This window comes from Pyrus communis, chromosome 1, assembly GCF_963583255.1.
Source record: "Pyrus communis chromosome 1, drPyrComm1.1, whole genome shotgun sequence".
Lineage (NCBI taxonomy): Eukaryota > Viridiplantae > Streptophyta > Magnoliopsida > Rosales > Rosaceae > Pyrus > Pyrus communis.
Genome location: NC_084803.1, coordinates 5,530,082 through 5,554,752, shown reverse-complemented (window position 1 = coordinate 5,554,752; position 24,671 = coordinate 5,530,082). Strand labels below are relative to the sequence as shown.

At 35.9% G+C, this 24,671-nt stretch overlaps 2 protein-coding genes across 2 annotated transcripts; one reads left to right on the top strand and one right to left on the bottom strand.

The window, feature by feature from the left end:
* The first annotated feature begins 1,030 nt into the window (after nt 1-1,030).
* LOC137727987 (uncharacterized) lies at nt 1,031-16,070 on the top strand. The gene is made up of 7 exons (XM_068466887.1): nt 1,031-1,211; nt 12,576-12,800; nt 12,933-13,251; nt 14,268-14,370; nt 14,518-14,637; nt 14,765-14,826; nt 15,833-16,070. Exons 2-7 carry the CDS (start codon nt 12,659-12,661, stop codon nt 16,068-16,070), a joined length of 984 nt encoding a protein of 327 aa, XP_068322988.1. The 5' UTR covers nt 1,031-1,211; nt 12,576-12,658.
* LOC137728066 (uncharacterized) lies at nt 6,939-10,433 on the bottom strand. Its single transcript, XM_068466978.1, has one exon. The coding sequence runs from the start codon at nt 10,431-10,433 to the stop codon at nt 6,939-6,941; it is 3,495 nt and encodes a 1,164-aa protein (XP_068323079.1).
* Nucleotides 16,071-24,671: the final 8,601 nt, after the last annotated feature.

The window sequence follows — 24,671 nt, the reverse complement described above, 5'->3', positions numbered from 1 at the left end:
ACTTCTAACTTTAATAATTTGGTTCAAGATATTCACATTTATTTAATACATTTGATATTATCCAACTAAAACTGCTTTGCCATAGTTTTTGGAAAGTCACAATTCTATTCAATTTAATCGAAAACGCTTTGAAATATTTAAAAAACGCTTTTAAACAAACCTCTTTTATCTCGAAAAGTGCATATAAACAAAATGTTTTATAAGAAGAAATCTTAAGCAAGCCGTTGTATACCCTTTTTACATGGCTTCTAGCTTTCATAATTTGATACAAGATATTCATGTTTTTTTTTTAAATACATTTGATATTATCCAAACTAAAGGGTTAGGAAGTGGGCTCTAGCCTCACAATCGCCTAGCTACAAAATTTGGTTCAAATTTACCTTGGCGAGAATGATACCTAAGACCATCTCCATAAAAAAATGTCAAATCCTAAGTGGAGATATCACCGTGCGTATTTGACAATTAAAAAAATAAATAAAAACCTTCCAATGTTGCCTGAATTTGAAGCCTTTGTGATTAGGAGTTAAATTTGACATTTGCCAATGTCACAAATTTTTTTAATTAATTTTAATGGTGAGTTCCTAAGTCTACTAACATTTCAACCAACAAAAATTTTGTTTCAACAGTTTTTTTTTTTTTTTTAATAAATACAACCATTTAAAGCCATGTATAAATATGAAAATAACATTTATCAGTTTAGTAAAAAAAAAAATACAAAATTTGATATAAAACTTCAAATTACCACATCAGCCCTCAACACTTCACATTGTCTTTCAAAATGATCCAAGTATGTGAAGTAAAAATGAGATTTTTCGATGTGTTTTGAACATAAGATAATGCACTACATGTTTCAAACCCATTTTTCAAGGTACACTAGAAAATATAATCACGTTATTATACAATTTTATTAAAAAGAAAAAGCCCAAGTGTAAGAGAGTATAGACGGGGCCCATTTGTCTAAGAGGGTCCAATAGAGAGGAACAAGAGCAAGTACACCCAGGGGATTTCAGACAAGAAGGGGCAGCGACTATTCAGTGAGTTTACCACACTACAGGACGAATGAAGCACCAAACCAAGAATCCATACAGCGCCAGGACCGCCTCCAATGTTAGAAATCCAGTCGCCGCACCTACCCCCGCCACGTCCACCACCATTACTCCATCAGCCCCCGCATCGTTGTCCCCCTACAACTCCACTTTCTTCCACCTTTGGTAAAACACTAATTCAACAAACCCTATGTCATTTTCTTACCCATTTTGTTTGCTTGAAAATCTTTTGTTGATCATGGATTTGTACTTTTCTGTGAAATTCTTTTCTATTAATTATTAGCGTTCAACAGCTTCATAGTTTTTTATTCCACCAAAATTCAAATGGGTCTATTTGTCCTGTAAAATTCAAATAGGCCTAGTTCATTTTCAATTCATGACTTACCTGTAAAATTCAACGAGATAGTTCTCCGGTAGAAGTCAAATGGGACTAGTTCTCTTTTAATATTTCCATTTGCAGCGGCTGGTTTTTTAATTCACAAACTTTTCAGTGAAATTTGTATGTCATCAATATGTACACTACTGTTGCAAAATTTGCAGTATCGTAATTATTAGTGTCCAAACCTTACTGGAGGCAGCTTCAAGGGGGATAACCTGCTGTCGATATTGAGGACAGTAGGAGCTTTGTTTCTCTTTGTTGTTGGTACTGTGTGAGGGTGTTCCTCAAGTCAACGAGCCTAAGGTCAGAAATACACAGTGATTGAATACAATGACAAAAAATTCCACAAGGCCTACCGCACAATTTCCACCACTACCAGGATAGACCACCAAATCTTACTTAAACCAAGACTTATCAAGCACGACAAGTTGACAAACAAATGGATGTTGTTCTATGATGAGTTCATACCCATTTCAAGTTGGAAGGAACTTTGAAAGTCCTAGGATGGGTACTAACTTAATCTATAAATGACGACTTAACGCTAAAGCAAATTATGGTTTCAATTAATTAGTTATGCAAAATTAATCCTACACAAATATTCAACATGAATATAAAAAGCACACACATGATGTAGGATTTAACGAGGCAAAACCCACCACTGGGAAAATCCTCGGGCTACCAAGCCAGGAAGCACTAAGAAAGAAAGAATACATAAAGACTTACAAAACTCATCAACTAGACACTCATACCAGTTGGCAGCTTTGTCTTCGCGCTTTGCTACTCGATCTTTCTTCAGTCCTCGAGTTGAAGTGGCACGGTACTAACGCAACCGTCAATCACCTTTCCCTCGAACTTTGCACGATGCTAACTCGATCATGCAGAATGTTTATATGATGAAGTGTTTGTTTGGAAAACAATCAATTACGAAAATCACAAGGCTCATTTTCATAATTGACATTCAATAAAAAACCAAATAAAAATCAGCATGAAAATAATATTTTCCCTTTAAAAACACATGCTAATGAAACCACAAGATGGCAGCCACTGAAAAATTAATTTGAGATTCATTCACTGAAAGTAATATTTTTTTCTTTAAAAGCACAAAGTTGCTGCCAATCTATCTTTCAAGGAAAACATGCATATGCGGCTTACTTGAAACAATTTCAAAGCTTCATTATAAATCCTCAATGCACGGGAACTAATTTTAACTGATAAGATTCCATAACTAATCATAGGTTTTAGCTAAATTGACAATCCTTTTAAAACCATAAAACCTAGATATGCACGGCAACAACTTTTTCTTTTTAACACAATGACAGCCATGCAATCCATTTAGTTGGATGCAATCAGATAAGTCTTTTGAAAATCCAATCACTTTATCTTGAAAGTAGTTTTTAATAAAAGACCTATCTTAAATACAATATCATGAGATATAGATGAATGTAATTGGATGCATGCATGCAAACATACCTGAATGTGTATCTTGTTCACGTAACATCTTCTTATCAAAAGAGTAAGAGACCTCCCTAGACTTAAACAATTACAATTGAAAATATATAACAAGTCTAAGCTAGTACAGACTCATGCATTTTGTCAAGAATTGCCAATAATGGTCTAACAATCTCCCCCTTTGGCATTTCCTTGACAAAACCCTCAATTACAATATTTTAAAAATTTAAAACTTATGCATTGAAGTCTGTAATCTGCACACATTAAACAAAACACCCGTGACGTACAAAAAATAGATGTTGCATGTTTATTAAGAAATAAGGATAATCATTCAACTATCTTTCATCGTCCAAAAGAGAAAAAATAAAAAGAAGCTTTATTATGAAATAATAAAGATAATCATTCAAACATGATGTATCATCCAAATAATGAACTAAAAGAAACCCTCACTAACTAAAACATTATTCTAGCAAAACAAAATCACTCCCCTTAACTACTAACTAAAATCTCTCCCCCTAACTATAGTCTCTCCCCCTTTTTGTCATAGGAGAAGCCAAATTAATCATGCTTAGGCAACGATTCGTCATCGGTAACCCAGTAGAGATCTTCCTCAGGATCTTCCTCTATATCATCGTCTGAAGCAAGAGTAGGCAGCGGTGTGCGTTCCAGAATTGGTGAACATGGAGTATGAGAAGGTGGTGGAACACTAGCAGGACGGAAGTCAGAATCATCATCAGAGGATGAAATATGAATGAGAGGAGTAAGCATGTGATTGGGGATACGATGGATACATTGCTCCAATTGAGAAAGTCGATGACTAAGATCCATGATAGAAATCTTAATGAACTGCTCCAACTGAGAGAACTGTTTGCTGAGATCAATAAGACGCTTGAAAACCTCAGTGGGACAATCAGCAGAAAAAGTTGAAGAAGCAGGTGGGGACGAAAACAATCTGCGAGTCACAGACCGTGTGCGGGGAGAAGAGAATGAAGGAATAATGCTTGGAGTTGTGCCTTTCAAAGCAGGAGAACGTGCAGACTTGCGTGATGAAACCATGATGAAAAAATTGTATGGAAAACAAGATATGGACGACAGCAAAGGAGGATGGAGGCCACGGAATAAGTAACAAACGAGTATAAGATGTTTGACTGATAATGAACAAAGGAAAGGCACGGGTATAAAAAGACCAAACAAAAGAGAAGTCCAAGTTCAACCCCACTTAAAAGACCAAAGAGATAAGCAGAAAATAAAAAAATTAAAAAACACGACAGACTCATGCTAAATTCTAAAGAACATTATCTAGAAGTCAAAAGGAATAAAGCAAACAAAAAAAAAACGTTTTTTTTTTTTTTTTTTTTTTTTTTTTTGTTTTTTTTAAATTTAATGTCCACTGAAACATAATACAAACAAGAGAAAGCCAAAATAGTCAGGACTATATAGATGCAATATGATTAAACAAGCCAACTCAAGAGCAACCCCTAAACTCACAAGGAATATTCTCAAATTTCACTCAAGGTGTTTGGGGTGAAGTGTTTACACTCAAAAAGATCATTATGTGAATACTCTACCATAGGCTTGCAGATCAATCTTATCTCCACACATCAACAACCTACCCTCAAGAGATGAAAGAAAGTCTTACGAAAAGTAGGAACTAGGCTTTAGGGACTGGATAAAGGTAAAAGATAATAATGAGAATAGAAGTCCGGAAAGTTTTAGAGTCCTTGAGATATAAAACTGGAGAGAGTTTGAGACTGAAAGAACCACTGGAGTAATAGAAGACGCTGTGCACAGTTGATTTATTAGTGGTCTTCATGTATAACTGTAGCGGTGATATTCCTTCCTTTGATTCCTTTGATAGACCTTCTTTTGATTCCTTTGATATATGTGTGGAAAACATACGACTTTGGATTCCCTTTTTTTTTTTTTTTTTTTTTTTTTTTTCTTCAATATCTTTTCTTGACTTGGAAAGTTGCTATCAGCACAATATTTTTGTCTGCAGTAGTGAAACACTCTTGGACTCTAAAAGAACGATGGAGGCAACTGGCTTGGATTTTGCAATGGAGGTGAGAAGCAGTGTATAAAAATGGAAGTGGATAATCTGTGCTTAAAAAGAAGCTCCATAAGACAGATAGAAAAAAAATAAAATAAAATAATAAGGCAGGGGGCTTATAGGATAATGATGAAGAACGTAAGTCCGACTTTCATCTCACAGGTAGAGTAAGTAGTGATACAAAGCCTTGAGAGATCTCAAAGCAAGTTCTAGAGAGTCAAATCACATAAGATATATCACACAGAAACAATTAAGAGTGTATGAAAAATGCATACACTAATGGAGGCTCAAAAGCTCACAGGGTGCAGAGGTGCAGGTAAGAAGTCAAGTTTAATCAGAAAACAGTCATATAGTATCAACCACCAAAGCAAAAACATATTATGTATAGCACAAAGCAGAGAATGCAGTGGACAAAAGTTTGGTAGACTAACAAGACTTGGACTTCTGTTACTTTGATGTTTAAAAAAAATTAATAACTAAGGGAGAAAAAGAAAAAAAGAGGAAAAAGAAAAATGAAAACCAATGAAGTTTAGAGAATACGACATATTCCCAATGCCTTTCGAAGAGTTTCAAAACGATGAGTGTCGAGAGGCTTAGTAAACAAGTCTGCAAGTTGATGTTCAGTGGCAATGTATTCCAGCACTAAAACCTTCTCTTCAACCAAAACACGAATAAAGTGATGACGAATGTCAATATGTTTGGTACGAGAATGTTGAACAGGATTTTTGGAAATGTTTATGGCACTAGTGTTGTCACAGAAAACAGAAAAGGAACTTTGATGAATGCCATAATCACGAAGCATTTGCTTCATCCAAAGCAATTGCGTACAACAACTACCAGCAGCAATGTATTCAGCTTCGGCAGTGGATAAAGAAACACAGTTTTGTTTCTTACTATGCCAAGCAACGAGATTATTTCCAACATAGAAACAACCTCCAGAAGTACTTTTTCGGTCATCAACATTTCCTGCCCAATCGGCATCGGAAAATCCAGCAATTTCAGAATTGGTTTCAAAGGAATAATGAAGACCATAATCAATTGTACCACTCACATACCTGATGATTCTTTTGACAGTTTCCAGATGCGATTCTTTTGGATCAGCTTGATAACGTGCACAAGCACCAACGCTGAAAGAGATATCAGGCCTACTAGCAGTAAGGTACAACAAGCTTCCAATCATGCTTCTGTAAAGTGTTTGATCAACACTTTTTCCATTTGGATCCTTGTGAAGTTTTGTGGTTGTTGCCATGGGATTTGAGACGGGTTTTGCTGAATGCAAGCCAAATTTTTTAACTAGGTCACTAGCATATTTTGTCTGAAAGACAAAAATACCATCTTCACTTTGTTTGACTTGTAATCCCAAGAAAAAATTTAGTTCTCCACACATGCTCATTTCGAATTCACTCTGCATGACCTCAGTAAATTCTTTTACAAGTGTGGCAGATGTGGAACCAAACACTATATCATCCACATATACTTGTGCTATCACCACGTCCTTCTTGATTCTTTTGACAAACAAAGTCTTGTCAACAGCTCCACGTGTATAACCTTTCCTTAACAAGTACGATGAAAGTTTGTCGTACCATGCTCTCGGAGCTTGTTTTAAACCGTACAAGGCTTTCTTCAAACGGTACACATAATCAGGATGCTTTGGATCAACAAATCCCTTTGGCTGCTCCACATAGACTTCTTCTTGAAGTATTCCGTTTAAGAAAGCACTCTTGACATCCATTTGATATAATTTGAAACGCAGATGACAAGCAAAAGCCAGTAACAACCGAATGGACTCCAATCTCGCAACGGGTGCAAACGTCTCATCAAAATCCAAACCTTCTACCTGAGTGTATCCTTGAGCCACAAGACGAGCTTTATTTCTCGTGATGATGCCATGTTCATCAGTTTTGTTCCGAAACACCCACTTTGTTCCTATAACATTTGTTTCTTGGGGTCGGGGAACAAGGTACCATACATCATTGCGAACAAATTGATTGAGTTCCTCTTGCATGGCCATAATCTAGTCATCATCTAAAAGAGCTTCCTTGGCATTTTTTGGCTCAATCTTTGATATATAGCACGTAAAGTTTACTACAGCAGTAGTTTTACTTCTTGTCAACATTTGATCTTCTACGTCACCAATGATGTCTGACTTGGAATGATCTTTTTGCACTTGTTTGTGTCCTTTCCTCAAAACTTTTGTTGAGTCAATATTTTGGTGCACTTCTCCCTGAGTAGTGGATAACCCATCAATTGATTTGCTTTGAAAGAATTCTTCATCTGAGGCAGGTTGTTCAACATTTAAAAGAGAGTCATTCACAATGACATTAATGGACTCCATAACATTTTGTGTTCTTTTGTTGAACACCCTGTATGCTCTACTTGTGATTGAGTATCCTATAAAAATTCCAATATCACTTCTTGAATCAAATTTTGCTAACATTTCTCTATCTCTGTAAATGTAGCATATACTACCGAATACTCGCAAATGCTTAACATTTGGCTTCTTCCCTTTCCAGATCTCATAAGGTGTGCATTTTGTACCGGGTCTAAGATAGACTCTATTTGCCGTATAGCACGCAGTGCTAACTGCTTCAGCCCAGAAATGCTTTGCCAAACGAGCGCTTGTCAGCATGACACGACTCATGTCAAGTAAAACACGATTCTTTCGTTCCACAACTCCGTTTTGTTGAGGAGTAATAGGAGCAGAAAAATTGTGATCAATACCTTTTTCATCACAGAACTTAGAAAATGATATGTTTTCAAATTCAGTTCCATGATCAGTTCTGAGTTTTACCACACGATCATTTGAATTAACTCTATCATTTTGAATTTTATTCAATAAACCGAAGAATGCAGTGAATGCATCAGATTTCTCTCGCAAGAAGGCAACCCAAGTAAAGCGTGAGAAATCATCCACCAAGACAAGTATGTATTTTTTTCCCCCAATGCTTTCGGTTTGTACTGGTCCAACCAAGTCCATGTGCATTAGTTCTAAAGGCCGTGAAGTTGAGATGTAATTTGTGGATTTGTGTGCACTCTTTGTTTGCTTTCCCACTTGACATTCTCCACAAATTCCAAGTTCTCCAGTCAACATCGGTAAGCCCCTCACATACTCTTTCTTGGAAAGCTTGATCAAATCCTTACAGTTCATGTGACCTAATCGTTTATGCCATAAATCCAAAATATCATCAGTTGCCTTATTGCATATGTCAGACACATGTAACTCATTTGCATTCACACAATAACAATTGTCCTTAGACCTTTTTCCTTCAAAACTGTCAACCTCTTTAGCAACCTTTACACTACATTTCAATTTATTGAAAAGTACTTCAGCATCATCATCGTCACAAATTTGACTAATGCTAATTAGGTTAGCTTTAAGTCCATCCACTAACATGACATTTTTTAAACATGGAATTCCTAGTGTTTTGATTTCTCCTTTTCCAACGATCCTTGCTCTTTTTCCATCTCCAAAAGTGACTGCTCCATTTTTACAATCCTCGGTGAAAGATGTGAACCATCTTTTGTCTCCAGTCATGTGCCTTGAGCAACCACTGTCTAGATACCAAGTATCAGACTGACAAGATGAGAGAGCAGTGAATGCCACCAAGCATGTAAAATTGTCTTCCTCAGATGAAGGTGACACCTTATCCAATAGACAAATTTGAGTCTTTTTTCTTCTCCATACTTGCTTTAAGTTTGGAGTAAGGAAGTTAGGCATTATTTTTGAAATTCTATTCATTCCTTTTGGGTGAGCCACAAATCTCCCTTTGAGATTTGATTTTTCAGAAATCCAAGAAGTTTTAGTCTTATTTTCCTTTTGAAGCTTGTAACACCTAGGTCTAATATGTCCTATTTTTTCACAGAAGTGACAAATAGGAATAAAATTTTTTGACCTAATGAACTTCTTTGGTCCAACAAAATTTCTTACGAAATTTGACTCTTTTGTAGTGATGCACGAATTTCCAAAAGGTTCATCACTACTCACTTTCATGCTAGGTTCTTGTAACGCTTTAACAAACTTGGTAACAGAAGTGGACGAACTTCCAGTTATATCAAAACCTAGACCGCTTTTATCACCTGAAATCTTTCCATAGCTCAACATTTTGTCAATTTTGCTTGAGCCAATGCTAAACTCTTCAACTTTCTTCTTTATGTTACTTAATTCATTTTCAAGACCTTTGTTGTCTGATGCTAGCATATGTAACTTCTCCAACATTGACTCTCGTAGCTTTTCTGCATGTTCCATTTGAGATTGATGCTCGATTTCTGCTTCATTCTTCTCGCTTTCAAGCTGCACGAGTTTATTTTTCAGTTCTTCATTTTCCTTCTTCACTTTCATGGTGATATCATACAGTGCAGTGTACTTTTGTAAGACTTCTACGGAATCAGGCTCTTCAACTTCCGAATCATCCGTCTCATATCCATCAAAAGTTCCAAAAAATGCAACCACTTCCTTATCATCTTCAGATTCCGTGTCTTTCTCTGAATCACTGTCGCTCCACGTGGAAGTTAAAGCCTTGTTCTTTTCGTCCTTCAGCTTTTTAAGAGTATTGGCACATTCATGAGCATGATGTCCATACCCTTGACATTCAAAACACTTGTCTCTGTCATTTGAACTTTTCTTTTCACCAAGTTTGACAAACTTAGAAGAATTTCCATGAGAAAAATCTCGAGAACGAGGAACTTTGGAATTTGAATCAAAATTATTTCGATTTTCACGTCCTCTGGAACTTCTAAGTTTCAAAAATTTTCTAGCTTGTTTGGTGAGAAGAGCAAATTCATCTTGAGTCAGGTTTTCAAATGAATCCTCATTCACTTTTTCATTATTGACTTTGAAGGCTACATTTTTTCCTTTCTTGACTTCGGTAAAGTCAGACTCATATGTTTGTAATGACCCAATCAATTGTTCCAACTTGTAGATGTTTAAATCTTTCGATTCTTCTATAGCTGTCCTTTTCGCATGAAACCTAGAAGGAAGAGACCTTAGAATTTTCTTAACAACTCTATGTTCTGGAATGCTGTCACCAAGATTGTGACAACCATTGACAATTACACTAAGTTTAGCATAAAAGTCAGAAAAACTCTCATCATCTAGCATTTTGATATTTTCAAATTGTGTGATGAGATTTTGAAGCTTGGATTCTTTGACCGTGGAGTTACCTTCATGAGTAACTTCAAGAATATCCCAAGCTTCTTTCGCCGTTGAGCATTTACTGATGTAGTTAAATTGCTCAGGCGAAACGGCAGTGAACAACGCATTCAATGCTCTTTGATTGAATGTGCTAGAGTTGCGTTCATCTTCACTCCATACCTTTCTAGGCTTAAGCATAGAAATAGTAACAGAAGACTGTCCTTCGCCTTTGGTTTCTTCAACTGTTGGAGGTTCCCAGCCTTCTTCAACCGCAAGCCACACTCTATCGTCAAGCGCCCAGAGAAATGATTTCATCTTTGCCTTCCATGCAGCGTAGTTGTCGCCATCAAAATGTGGCGGATGAGAAACTGAACCCATAGACCGATTCATCCTAGACTACCCACGGATCTCACTAGATATTTTTAGTGACCTGCTCTGGTGCCAATTGAAAGTCCTAGGATGGGTACTAACTTAATCTATAAATGACGACTTAACGCTAAAGCAAATTATGGTTTCAATTAATTAGTTATGCAAAATTAATCCTACACAAATATTCAACATGAATATAAAAAGCACACACATGATGTAGGATTTAACGAGGCAAAACCCACCACTGGGAAAATCCTCGGGCTACCAAGCCAGGAAGCACTAAGAAAGAAAGAATACATAAAGACTTACAAAACTCATCAACTAGACACTCATACCAGTTGGCAGCTTTGTCTTCGCGCTTTGCTACTCGATCTTTCTTCAGTCCTCGAGTTGAAGTGGCACGGTACTAACGCAACCGTCAATCACCTTTCCCTCGAACTTTGCACGATGCTAACTCGATCATGCAGAATGTTTATATGATGAAGTGTTTGTTTGGAAAACAATCAATTACGAAAATCACAAGGCTCATTTTCATAATTGACATTCAATAAAAAACCAAATAAAAATCAGCATGAAAATAATATTTTCCCTTTAAAAACACATGCTAATGAAACCACAAGATGGCAGCCACTGAAAAATTAATTTGAGATTCATTCACTGAAAGTAATATTTTTTTCTTTAAAAGCACAAAGTTGCTGCCAATCTATCTTTCAAGGAAAACATGCATATGCGGCTTACTTGAAACAATTTCAAAGCTTCATTATAAATCCTCAATGCACGGGAACTAATTTTAACTGATAAGATTCCATAACTAATCATAGGTTTTAGCTAAATTGACAATCCTTTTAAAACCATAAAACCTAGATATGCACGGCAACAACTTTTTCTTTTTAACACAATGACAGCCATGCAATCCATTTAGTTGGATGCAATCAGATAAGTCTTTTGAAAATCCAATCACTTTATCTTGAAAGTAGTTTTTAATAAAAGACCTATCTTAAATACAATATCATGAGATATAGATGAATGTAATTGGATGCATGCATGCAAACATACCTGAATGTGTATCTTGTTAACGTAACATCTTCTTATCAAAAGAGTAAGAGACCTCCCTAGACTTAAACAATTACAATTGAAAATATATAACAAGTCTAAGCTAGTACAGACTCATGCATTTTGTCAAGAATTGCCAATAATGGTCTAACAAACTTCAAGTGATCATGAATGGAGAAAAAGAAAATATAAGGAGTACTATCAAAACTCATCTGAAAGCTATAGCCTTTGCACATCAAGAATGATTAGTAGTAGGTGACCTAAACACAATCGAAGGGTATGCAATTCAAGATGGTAGGATAAAGCTTAAAGGCATGAAGAAGCCCTTATACCTCACTGATGAAAAGTTGTTCACGTATAGAAAATGGTGTAATCACTAAAATCTGTGAACAACCTTTCATCAGTGAGGTATAAGGGCTTTTTCATGCCTTTGAGCTTTATCCTACCATCTTAAATTGCATACCTTTCGATTGTGTTTAGGTCACCTACTACTATAATCATTCTTGATGTGCAAAGGCTATAGCTTTCAAATGAGTTTTGACAGTACTCCTTATATTTTCTTTTTCTCCATTCATGATCACTTGAAGTTCCTTCAAACTTGAAATGGGTGTGAACTCATCATAGAACAACATCCATTTGTTTGTCAACTTGTCGTGCTTGATAAGTCTTGGTTTAAGTAGGATTTGGTGGTCTATCCTGGTAGTGGTGGAAAATGTGCGGTAGGCCTTGTGAAATTTTTTTGTCGTTGTATTCAATTGTATTTCATTGTTTTTGCGTTGTTGCTGTTGGTTTCTGGTATCCATTCAATTTGGGCAGTTCTTAGTTGATTGAGTTGATGTTCCTCTTCCAGTATTGTGTATGGTATGAACAAACCTAGAAGTTACAATTGAACATGATACTAACCACTAAGATATATATATATATACACACAATACAGATAAAAAATACTTGGTTCTAATTTATAGAATTTGGATTTTAGGGAAATTATATGAAATATAGTACTTGATTGTTGGCCTCTGTGATGAATTTTTGTTGTTGGTCATTCTCCCCTTCTAGGGCCTCCTTTTTCGCTTCTAAAGTCGCCTTTTCCTCTTCTAGGGCCGCTTTTTTAGCTTTAAGGACCTTCTTCTCCGACTCCTAGGGCCGATGTTTCCTCTTTTAGGACCGCCTTTTCCCGTTCGATGGCCGCCGTTTCCCCTTGTATTGTTTCCATCATCATGGCCTCCATTGATTGCTTTCTTAGGTGCATTTCTGACCTTAGGCTTGTTGACTTGAGGAACACCTTCACAGTACCAACAACGAAGAGAAACAAACCGAGTAGTGGTACGTATATACTTTTTTTAGTAGCCGTTGCTACATCTATGAAGGAACTTGATGTTAGGTCCCAACAAATGAATAGTCGTTTTTCATTGTGTGCTTTGTGTATTAATTCTTCATTTGGTGTGTCACTTGTAGCAGGTGGGATATCTGAAAACAGCAGGAGCAGCGAAAGCCATGTCGTAAAGTCTGGCTCACAGCCGTCTCTTTGGTTTGTTTGGGTTAGAATCATGGAAGCCCTCTCTTTGTTTCTTCTGCTGCTGGAAGAAGTAGAATACTTTTGCTGCCCCTGGACTAAGCCTTCTTATTGGGACAAGTCATTGGAGAAGCGACGACCTGTGATATTTGAAAACAGCAGTGGCGGCAGCGGCAGAAGTCTTAGCCAAGTCGTCAAGTCTACCTCACAGGCGGCCCTTTGGTCTGCTTGGTTTGGTTTCGAGGATGCCATCTTTTTGTTGTACTAGGATTCTCTCTCTTCTTTTTTCCATCCCCTCTTCTCATATTCTTTATTTTGTCTTTCTTTCTATAAAAAATTAATATAAAATAATCCTACCCCTCTTTGTTTGGTCTGGTGCTGGACGAAATGGTATTCTTTATCATCCCATCGACTAAACCTCTTGATTGCGGGCGTTGTGATATGTGCAGAGAGATGCGGCAGGGGCGACTTGGGGGAGACGGTTACACTGTCAATTATATCCCTTTATTCTCTTGCCAATGCCTGTGCATCTCATTTCACTTTTAAGCTTTTAGCTCTCTTGTTTTTTTCTCTCTTTAAAAGATTTGAAGGACCCGACTGGCCTAAGAAGTAGGTGGATTTACAATGGGCTCTCCCAAAGTAACATATATATATTTTGGAATGTTTAATAAAACATTTCTGGTACTGTTCACTTTTAACGAAAAATCACATTTATATATTTTTCTGGTATTATTTATTATACCTTTTAAAAATGGTTTTTCATTAAAAGAGAAGCTTTTTTTTTTTTTAATTTTTCGTTAATTTTCTTATATATTTTTAGGTAATAGATTGATTGAAAATGCTATTATCCCAAGGCCTGGGAGGGACACTTTTTTTTGAAAGTGGTAATGTTAGTATGACACTTGTTGCCGGATCCTGACATCAATCGTTCGTCATAGAATTGGACAAAGGTGATTGCTATGTGCCAATTAATCTTGATCTTGTTAGGTGCTATCTGTTGGAAATTTAGAGTAGAATTTTATTGTCTCACATTGGTTACTACCAAAAAATTCATTTACTTTATAAAGTTTTGTCCCTTATAGAAAGTGATTGGAGTGATGAACAATTGAGAATAAAATTGGGTTCAACCTTGGGTTTGAACTTTGGGGTGTACTAATTAATTGATAATTAATATATCAAGTTCTTCTTCTGCGGACGTCCGTAGTTGTTTACATTTATTATTTATTAGCATCTATAAATTTATTATTGATTGTTGATATTTATCCAACACTATCCAGGTGTAGAACTACTAAAAACCGAAGGAAGCGAGTCCATTCTCAAATCCCTGTGGCATCACCTGGATGCAATCTTATGTTGGTCTATGAAAGTAAATTGCTTACCGTTCATCTTTGCTTTTATAATACGATGAAGCATTTAACTTCATGCCTTCTGTAACAATCTGGCTCCTCCCCTTGCACCCCTACCATAATCTAATTGCATGATTTATGCAGGCAATGCCAGTTTTTACATTCGTCATTCGCAAACCAGGCAAGCCTGGACATGCTTGAGACGACGTTAGTTGCACTTCAAGACATTACGCTGGAAAATATTTTCGATGACAATGGAAGGAAGACACTATGCTCCGAGTTCCCGCAGATAATGCAGCAGGTATACTACTTTGAAGTCCAGCTAACATTCGTATGAACTAAGATTTTCGGTACTTTTGAAATTGGCGATTAATTAACCTTTTCGTTACTCAAATACTGGGGGCTGCCGGGTTTTATGTGTCTTCAAGGAGGAATATGCATGTCAAGCATGGGAAGGCCGATCTCGTACGAGAGAGCAGTACCATGGAAGGTGCTGAATGAAGAAGAAACTGCTCACTTCATCTGCTTCATGTTCATCAACTGATCATTTGTTTAAAGCTTTGGAGTACACAAGAACAACATCATAGGATTTAGAAATTAAGACAAAAAATACTACTTAGAAATTAAAGTCTCTTCTTATTGGGCCCAATTTTTTTGGTTGCCATCTTGCTCTTTGTACTTTTCTGTATGCTCTATTTATGAATCATAATGCTCTTGCCCTTTGTTTTCATTAAAAAAGTAAGATATTAGCTTTGTAATCTTGAAATTGAGATGAGAACGGACTTTGAATGTTTTTCAGGATCTCGTTGGGGAGAGAAACTCACTTATAACGGAGTGTATATCCTTTTTACGTGGGTTTTAGCTTTAATAATTTGATTCAATATTTTCATGTTTTTTAATATATTCGATATTACTAAACTAAGAGCAAGTCCATCTCTAAAAATCCCAAAGCAATAGTCAATTCAATCTACCCAAATGAATAGTAATTGATTGCAATAAATAATAACTTTCTAAGTGCATCTTCATCCATAAATTGAATAGCATAGTGAATTCATATTAAACTATTATTAATTTTTTATTATAAAATAATAAAGAAATAATTTTATTTTTAATTTCGGATATGATTTTTAACCCATTCTGTCAGTCATTATCCGAAAGTATAATTTTAGTGGATAGATTTTTAAGTATAATTTTAACCAATTATGTAGCGCCACATGTCATTATTTTGTAGGACTTTTATGAATAGATTTTCGATAAGATTTTTGAACTAATCTTGTCGCGCTATGTGTCACTATCTATTTAGAATCCTTTAGAATAGATTTTGATAAATTTTTTAACTAATCATGTCATGACACGTGACATTATCTACAACCCCATCCTTCTTTTTTGTCCATATAAGCCCTACATCCCTCCTAAGTCATACACCAAACTCAAATTAACTTAGAATCCTTGTTCATAGTTTATAAATCTTGAGTTCTTACAATGTTTTATTCAAGGAGATTGTTAGAAATCGATGAGCAAGATAAAAAATTGTTTGAGGAAGATGAAGAATTGTTCAATCTCGAGGATGGTGCAAATGAGGTGTTTGTAATGGAAGAGGAAGATGATGATGAACTGAGAAGGGAGAGAGTTTCACATTCTCATCGTGTCATGCAAGTTGTGGGTGAGATCTCCAAACCCAAGCATTCTGCAAACTTAGATAGAAAAAGGGAAAAACAAGATAAGGATCTCTAATCTATGGGAAGACTACATCTACAATTTCTTCCAAGTTTGGTAAAACCCTATTTCATTTTTACCAAACCTTATTTAATTTTCTTACTCATATTATTTTCTTCAAAATCTTTTGTTGGTTATGGATTTGTACTTTTCTGTTAATTATTAGTGTTCAATCCATTGGTAGCATCATAGTTTTTTAATTCACGGACTTTTCTATAAAATTCAAATGGATCTATTTGTCCCGTAAAATTTAAATAGGACTAGTTTTTTTCAATTCATGAACTTATTTGTAAAATTTAACGAGACTAGTTTCTCCAAGAAGTCAAATGCGACTAGTTCTCTTTTATTAATTATTTCCATTTGCATCATATTAGTTTTTTTTTTTAATTCACAAACTTTTCAGTAAAATTCATATGGCAATGTTTTTTTTATTATTATCAATATTTACACTACTGTTGCATTTGCAGCATCGTAAATTTTAGTGTCCAAACCTTACTAGAGGCAGCTTCAAGGGGATAACCTGCTCCCAGAAATCTCGACATTACATTTAAAATACTAATTACATTCCAAAATATTGAATTTCAACTCGACACATTGACGAACAAATAGATTAGTTCTTCGTCTTTGTATTCAGCTATTCGACTTGCCATAAACCTTCCTAGTTAACTTGTCTAATAGCCCTGAGAATTGTTTCTTGATTAGCTTTTCCACTGCTACAATGTTGTGTTCAAAGGTGTTCATCACCAACTTTACAAGTTGTCAAATTTAGTTGACATTGTACTTTTCATATTTCTCATGTTTGAAGGTAGATCGAAGTTCATCTGTCAATGGATTCCCACTTGGTTCCGCACTATGGGCTGTGGAACCAAGTGGAAATCTATTGACAGATAAACTTCGATCTACCTTCAAACATGAGAAATCTGAAAAGTACAATGTCAATGAAATTTGACAACTTGTAAGGTTGGTGATGAACACCTTCGAACACAACATTACTACACGCAACATTGTAGCAGTGGAAAAGCTAATCAGGAAATAGTTCTCATAGCTATTAGGCAAGTTAACTAGGAAGGTTTATGGCAAGTCGAATGGCTGAATACATAGACGAAGAACAAATCTGTTTGATTGTCAATGTGGTGAGTTGAAATTCAATATTTTGGAGTGTAATTAGTATTTTAAATGTAATGTCGAGACTTCTGGGAGCATGTTATCCCATTGAAGTTGCAAATGCAACACTAGTGTAAATATTGATAATAATAAAAAAACATTGTCATATGAATTTTACTGAAAAGTCTGTGAATTAAAAAAAAAACTAAGATGCTGCAAATGGAAATAATTAATAAAAGAGAACTAGTCGCAATTGACTTCTACTGGAGAAGCTAGTGTCATTAAATTTTACATAAGTTCGTGAATTGAAAAAGAACTAGTCCTATTTGAATTTTACAGGACAAATAGACCCATTTGAATCTTAGAGCAGTTCCAGCCCAAGCCATTTGGATCGGCACCAAGTGAAAAAAATAGCCCGGCACCCTGTCCATCACCTCCAGCCCGCAAAACGGGCTGGCACCCAGCCCAAGCCAGGTAGCAGCCCAGCCCATTTCAGACAGACCCAGAAGCCGGTCCAAAAGGCTGGCGCGTGCACAACTCGCGCGAGTAGTCGACAGCCATTGCAGGCGGTGGGGCCCGCTGCTCAGTCCACTTGCATATACTCGGCTGAGGGCTACGTGGCCCTCCTCAGAGTCGTTGGATTTCCAACGGCTAGTTTTTGTAGGCCGTTGGATTTCCAACGGTAAAAAAAAATTAAATTTGACTTTTAAATTGGATCGTCCGATCACAGATCAACGGTCCACGTTTTTTCACCAAAAATTAAAAAAAAAAAAAAAAGGCCCAACGGTCAGAAATTTGACCGTTGGCCACGTGGCAGCTGGTTGGCTGTTGGATTTGATTATTTTTCAAATCCAACGGTCCAGATTAATTACAACATTAAAATTTATTAAAAATTAATTAAAAATTGTGAAATTTTTTTAAAAAATACAGAAAAATTTAAAAAACCTAACCCTCATCTTCCACATTTCAACTATTTCTTTTATTTATTATTTTATAAAAAAATTATTTAATATTTTAAATGGACTGGGTGCCAGCACATTTTTTTTGGGATAGAGATGCTTTGGTCTATTACTGTTCATTGGGTCTATTACTGTTCACTGAAGTGGATAAATGGGCTGGGTACTGGCGCAAAGTCTTTAGGGGTGGAGTTGCTCTTAGAGAAACAGAAAAGTACAAATCCACGACCAACAAAAGATTTTGTTGGAAACAATATGGGTAAGAAAATGAAATAGGGTTTGGTAAAAATGAAATAGGATTTTACCAAACGCGGAAGAAATTGTAGATATAGTTTATGGGAGTGGGATGACTGAATACCGAACTAATCTTAATGTAATGTTTGTGGAAGTCGTTCTAGTCATACTCTACTACAGTATATTCCATGATTTTTGCAGAGTTGCTCTCCGTTTCAGGCACCCATCCAATTTTTGCAGTTCTTGGTTGATCTAATTCATTATTCTCTGAGAATGTATATGCTATAACCAGATCCTAGAACAAATGATCATGATTAATTACTACGAGATTTATGGACTGCATGTATATCAACCAAGTACTTTTGAATTCATACAATTCCACTAACCAAGAGATTTTTCCATGTTTATTGTGTAATCAACTACTTTGAATTTATACAAATAATCTGATACTACTCACAATACAATAATTACAATTCAAATGATCAAATTAAGATATAATTATTTGTATGAAGTACCTGTTTGTTGGATTCATTTCTTATGACTTCTTCTAGCTTATCCATCTCCGCACGCAGTCCTCTGTGTTCCTTCATCTCTTCAGTCAGCTCTTTCCTCAAATTTCTAACTTGCTCCTTAGTGGCCTCTAGCTCTATTGATTGATTCAACATATCTTGTTTCATGATCCCTTTTCCTCTCTTAGGTTTTTAAGCTGGGCATCCTTTTCCTCTCCTAGATTATGCTCCATGTCCTCCAATGTTTGCTATTTTAGGTGACCTTTCGATAATCGGCTTTTCAAATCGTGGTGCACCAGCAGAAGACCAATAATGAAGAACAAAAATCCTGTTGACCTCAGAATTGGGCCAAATTTATCGTCTCTTGAGGCTACCTCTAGTAAGCTTTGTACCATTTGGACACCAAATGATATCATGCTGCAAATGCAATGGAAACAACAGTACGAATTCACGACTCCCATTTGAATATCAGAAAAGTACCAAAGCGAAGTTGGCAAAATTAGAGGAATATGACGATTAAAAAATAAATAAAAAATCAGCCAACGACTATGAAAGAATGAACAAGGTCATCTGCAGTTTCTGGCGGCGTAATGGTGTGGCGAACAGCGCAGGGGAGGAGATGGTAGACCTGATGAGATTATGATTTTGGTTAATTAAATTGAATATTATTAAAAAAAAAAAATTAGTTACTCTTAAATACAAGTTGGAAATTTCGTTCATTTAAGAATGATATAGCCCGTGCCACATCATTTGATACTCAATTTTGATGTACAAATTAGTGTCTCTAGCATTATTCAATGATTAATTAACCCTTTCGTTAATCAAATTTTGGGGGTTGTGTGTCTTTGAGGAGGACTATCAAATATGCATGTCAAGCATGAGAAGGTTGATCTCGTACGAGAGAGCAGTAGCATGGAAGGAATTGAATGAAGAAGAAACTGCTCGATGCATCTGCTTCATATTCATCCGCTTGTCATTTATTTAAAACTTTGGGGGCACAAGAACAACATCATAGGATTTAGAAGACAAAAACTAGAGAACTTAGAAATTAAAAAATCGTATGTCATCACGAAATTTTTTAGTGTGTCGGGAATACGACTAGATATGCCAAGTGGAATAATAAAATTGGTTAGAAACTAAAAAATATATTTCAATTACTTATATTATGACCTTTAGTTTACTGGCCTATATGCTGAAAAATTTCTCTTTGTCATGAGCATGTGCACCTAAAGACATACTAAGCGGAAAAGGATCCTTTTCCTAAGGATCCCTTGATCGTGACCGTTCATCGTATATCGTGCGGTCAGAAATCATTTTAAATTTTAAAATTTTAAATTTAATATAAATAGTACTGAACAAAAACTGACCGTACGATGAATGGTCACGATCACGGGATCACAAGAAAAAGGATCCAGCGAGAATCCCTTTCCATAATAAGCCAATATATATATATATATATATATATATATATATATATATGTATGTATGTATGTATGTATGTATGTATGTATGTATGTATGTATTTTGGTTATCATCTACTCTTTGTACTTTTCTTTATGCTTTATTTATGATCTCACTGTTGAGTGAGACTGCCTTCAAAGCCTTCAAGGCTTCAGCGAGTGTATATCCTCTTCTTTCTATAATTATATTGAAATGAATCACTTTTTAAATTTAAGGTCTAGTAAAAGTAAAGAATAATGATTTTTCCTATTGAGAAGATTTGGAGATTAGACATGAAGGAATGTTTTCTTCTTTCTAATTGTACTAATTTAGGGGAATTGGAATTAATGGACTATTTTTCTTCATATTTGTGGAGACATGAATTGACCGCATTTCATAAGTGAAGGACATGCAGATAATATGCTCAATGTGACGGTTTTGCCGTTGATGTCGTGAATAGACCACATAATTACTCTAGGGGAAAAGACGTAGTCTTTCCAAAGGTAATTGGACTTTTATGCCACTAATGGACAATGAGCTCTTTGAGCTACCCAAAATACGTACTGCCATCGGGCCATACTTAGTACAATGGTGTAGAGCCTAGTCTGCCCTTGTATGTTTTGCGCACCTGTGCATGTACCAATAGGGACCTTTAGAAGTGCTAGCTAGCAGGATTGAGGAGTTTGGCCTGCATCATCAAGAAATGCCTAGTATGCTCTGCAACCTCACCTCCTAGCTGCCTAGTAGGGTTTCTTTCCTATGAATAGCCAAGTCAATTAGAGGAAATGATAATCACCACTTACTACTAAAAATTCTCTCAAATTTTATTTCTCTTTACTACTTTTCTAGATGTGGCATCAGAGGCCCTTTGCACCCCCCCCCCCCCTCTCTCAAGGTGTTTGCCAATTAGGTTAACGGTGTTTGTCCTCTTATAGGAGAAATTTCATCAAATCAAGTGTGTATGAAGTTTGCACCAACAATAACTAATTTATCTTCTACCTGCAAGCTAGACACAAATTTTTCCTTCAACATACTTTAAAAACAATAATTTATTTATCCCAATATAAGTCTCTAAATCAAACGATTCCAGACAGAAGGGGTGGTTTTGTAGGCAAAGTTACTGAGGGGCAATGAACATTATACTTGTTCAAGGTCTGCTCCAGAGTAGTTGCCAAACCAACTAAATATGCTAATCATCCACTCTACTTTTATAATTTTACTCCCACCTTCCTACTTTATTCCTTTCAGTAGTGCACCATTTGGGACCGTTGTCACTGGCATTGGTGCCAGTAATAGATAGACGACATGGATGCAATTGGCTCAAAACAACAGTATTTCAAAAATCTTGAGTTTTGTTTCGTTTATGGTCTCTTATTCTTCAATCTCCTTCAATTTGCCTCTAAATGCACCTTCGCAGTACTCTTTTCCATGATGGAGGAGGAATTAATTAATGGAGATTTAAAGAATGGTCAATGAGTACTAACAAACTTGATATGGTTATTACTTGTCAGACCGTAATTGCAAGAATTTCATATTCTAAAAAAGGAGGCAAGTAATGTCTTTTATTTCTCACAAAATGATGAAATTTAAATATTGAACTAAAAAATTTCTATCATCTCCTAAAAACCGTACATGCCAACACCAAAATGCCAAATTCCAAACCAAAGTTTGCTAAATAGTCCCTAGAGCATCCGCTTTATATAAGGCTGGAAAAGTGATGGAAAATTATTTGAAAATTTCACTCATCAATGGCCCATGAACATTAAATCAATTTGAAATTTTAATTCTTATGGAATTTAAAACAATCATTAATTACCCAAATTGCAAGAAAAATAAGTAAGAAACAAGAATTTAAAAAGTAATAAAAGGAGAGTATAAGTGTATTTGTATGTGGAGGAAGAGTGATAGAATTTTGCTCACAGGGTGTCACATCCCGGCCCAGGATCGACCACTTCCTGGGCCCGTTCCACCACCGTAGTACGATATTGTCCGCTTTGGGTCCTGACCATGCCCTCATGATTTTGTTTCTGGGAACTCACACGAGAACTTCCCAATGGGTCACCCATCATGGGAGTGCTCTCGTGCGCTACTCGCTTAACTTCGGAGTTCCCATGGAACCCGAAGCCAGTGAGCTCCCAAAAGGCCTCGTGCTAGGTAGGGATGAGAATATACATATAAGGATTACTCCCCTGGGCGATGTGGGATATCACACATGGGTTGCTACTTTTTGTGGGACCCATTGTTTTTTGGGGCTAGATGTAGCCCGATTTTATGCTACCCAAGAAAGGAAGTTGCTAGCCCTAGTGATCTAACCCTATTTTCCGGCTCATTAGGGATGAAACTTCTTACTAAGGGTGGAAATGTTGTAGCCTCATGCAAGATAAAGCCCCCATTGAGGATGCTCTTAGAACCCTGCACTTCACGACATCCTAGTTATTATCTGTAGGCCCTTCTCAAATGTGGCATTTAATCTACAAGAAGGGAGATTCAAATTTCAGTGTGGTGGGCAAACCAGCACGGTCAATAAAAAATACGTCATTCACGAACTTGAAACATCTCACGACTTACAAGTGAAGAATAATCGTAATACTAATTGGTAAGCAATTGGTTTTATCGAACCGTTTAAGGATCTCATGAGGAAGGCCCATCCTCCATCAATCAACACTCTTGGCACTCTCCAATCTCTATCAAATTTAAAAAGTGTACTTAATTGTCATCAAGCACAAATCTGCCTTTGGAGTACATGTCCCCATCATGCACGTAGCTTTCTTCAAATTTTCTTTACTTAAGATCAGAATAACGAATATATATGGTTTAATTGGTAATCATTTCTGCTAAGTACTCTTTATCGTCACATCGATTAAACTTGTTACATTAATCAGATAAGCAATCTTGCCTACACACACACACACACACACACACACACACACAACACAAGGTTTAAATGATACAAAACACAAGATTTAAATGATTCAACTTATAATTATAGCCAATCTTTATGTTTCTTTTTTCTTTGAATAACTAGTACGTACTAAAGCATCTTAATTTTTGTTAAGGATAATGAATTTGATAAAGTTTTATACCCCGAGTTAATAATACTTACGTCTTGATTGCATTCGATCATTGGTAGTGAATAACCGAAATTTTGTAGAAAGTGTAGATTTCAACTCTCTAATAGCTGTCGTAATCGTAGCCTACCGTGTATAGTACAAGACTTGGTTTCCGTAGAAGTACGTGAGTGTATGTTAGCCGATCCACATTCGTTTTGCAAAAGATGTTTGATTTTTACACCAGGATTTGATGTTTCCTATATATCATCCGTTTTCCAGACGTTCTTTTGCATGAAGTCTTTTGCTTTTATTAGCAGCACAAAGAAAAATTTATAACACGTGCAAGTGATTATCACATGTTCATTTGAAATTGCATTTTAAAGCACATGAATGTGCAGGCATGTTATGTGTTTCTTTGTAAAGCGTTTTCAATTGTTTCTATATCGAAGAAGTATTTTGTCTATCTGTATAAAAAAACAGGGTTGTAAACGAGGGCGCCATATAATTTCATTGTGCTCATGTTTCACTTTTAAATTTGTTTCGAGCTAGTTCGAGTTAGCTAGGATTAATTTTTATGGCTGAAATTCAATGGGGAGGTGAAATATAAAATAACAGTTTTAGTTGGAAATACTTTCGACCATGTTGTCAAAAGCACTTCTAATTAAGCATACTATGATCAGCGTTGGCGGCAATATTCATCAACTTTAAGGGGCATTTATATTTGGGTCGAAAAATTTATCATTTTTGGGTTGTGCTTAATGAGTGGGTTCTTGCTGTGATATACCATAATCACCTTTGAGATGGGATGCACGTGTATCCAATTATTATCATACAATCAAAAATCGTAAACAAAACCCACCTGTCTTTAGTCAAAGAATCCCAATCCAAAATTGTTTGATTTTTGATCTACAAAGTAAACAAAAAAATGGAGAAGAAAAATGCATGACCCAGCTCCCCTAAGAAATTGAGTAATATATTATAAAAGGAAAAAGACTATATATAATGATCGGAAAGGAGCTTTTTGAATGGAAAGAAAGAAGCCAAATAACCTTTTGCATGGTCTCCAAGAAACCATCATTGAAATCTTGAGGCTTTTAAGATGAATGTCCTTCAAAAAATAGATGATCACATCCGTGCATGCCAGCAAAACTGAGCTGGGTTTTTTGATCTCCTAAAAAATGTCAGCTACTTTAAACTTTTATGTTTAGATTGATCTTTTAGTGGAATCTTCGAACTATTTTAGCCCTTATGATCATGAGTAGTTCTGCTGCTGATAGATTATCAGCTGTACAAATCAAAGAAAAGGATTCTTGTATCATGCATTTT

Coding starts and splice junctions, on each gene's coding strand:
- LOC137728066 (XM_068466978.1), bottom strand. CDS start 10,433: ATGGGTTCAGTTTCTCATCCGCCACATTTTGATGGCGACAACTACGCT.
- LOC137727987 (XM_068466887.1), top strand. CDS start 12,659: ATGGCCGCCGTTTCCCCTTGTATTGTTTCCATCATCATGGCCTCCATT. Junction 12,801..12,932: donor GAGAAACAAACCGAGTAGTG/GTACGTATATAC, acceptor TGTCACTTGTAG/CAGGTGGGATATCTGAAAAC. Junction 13,252..14,267: donor GAGGATGCCATCTTTTTGTT/GTACTAGGATTC, acceptor AACACTATCCAG/GTGTAGAACTACTAAAAACC.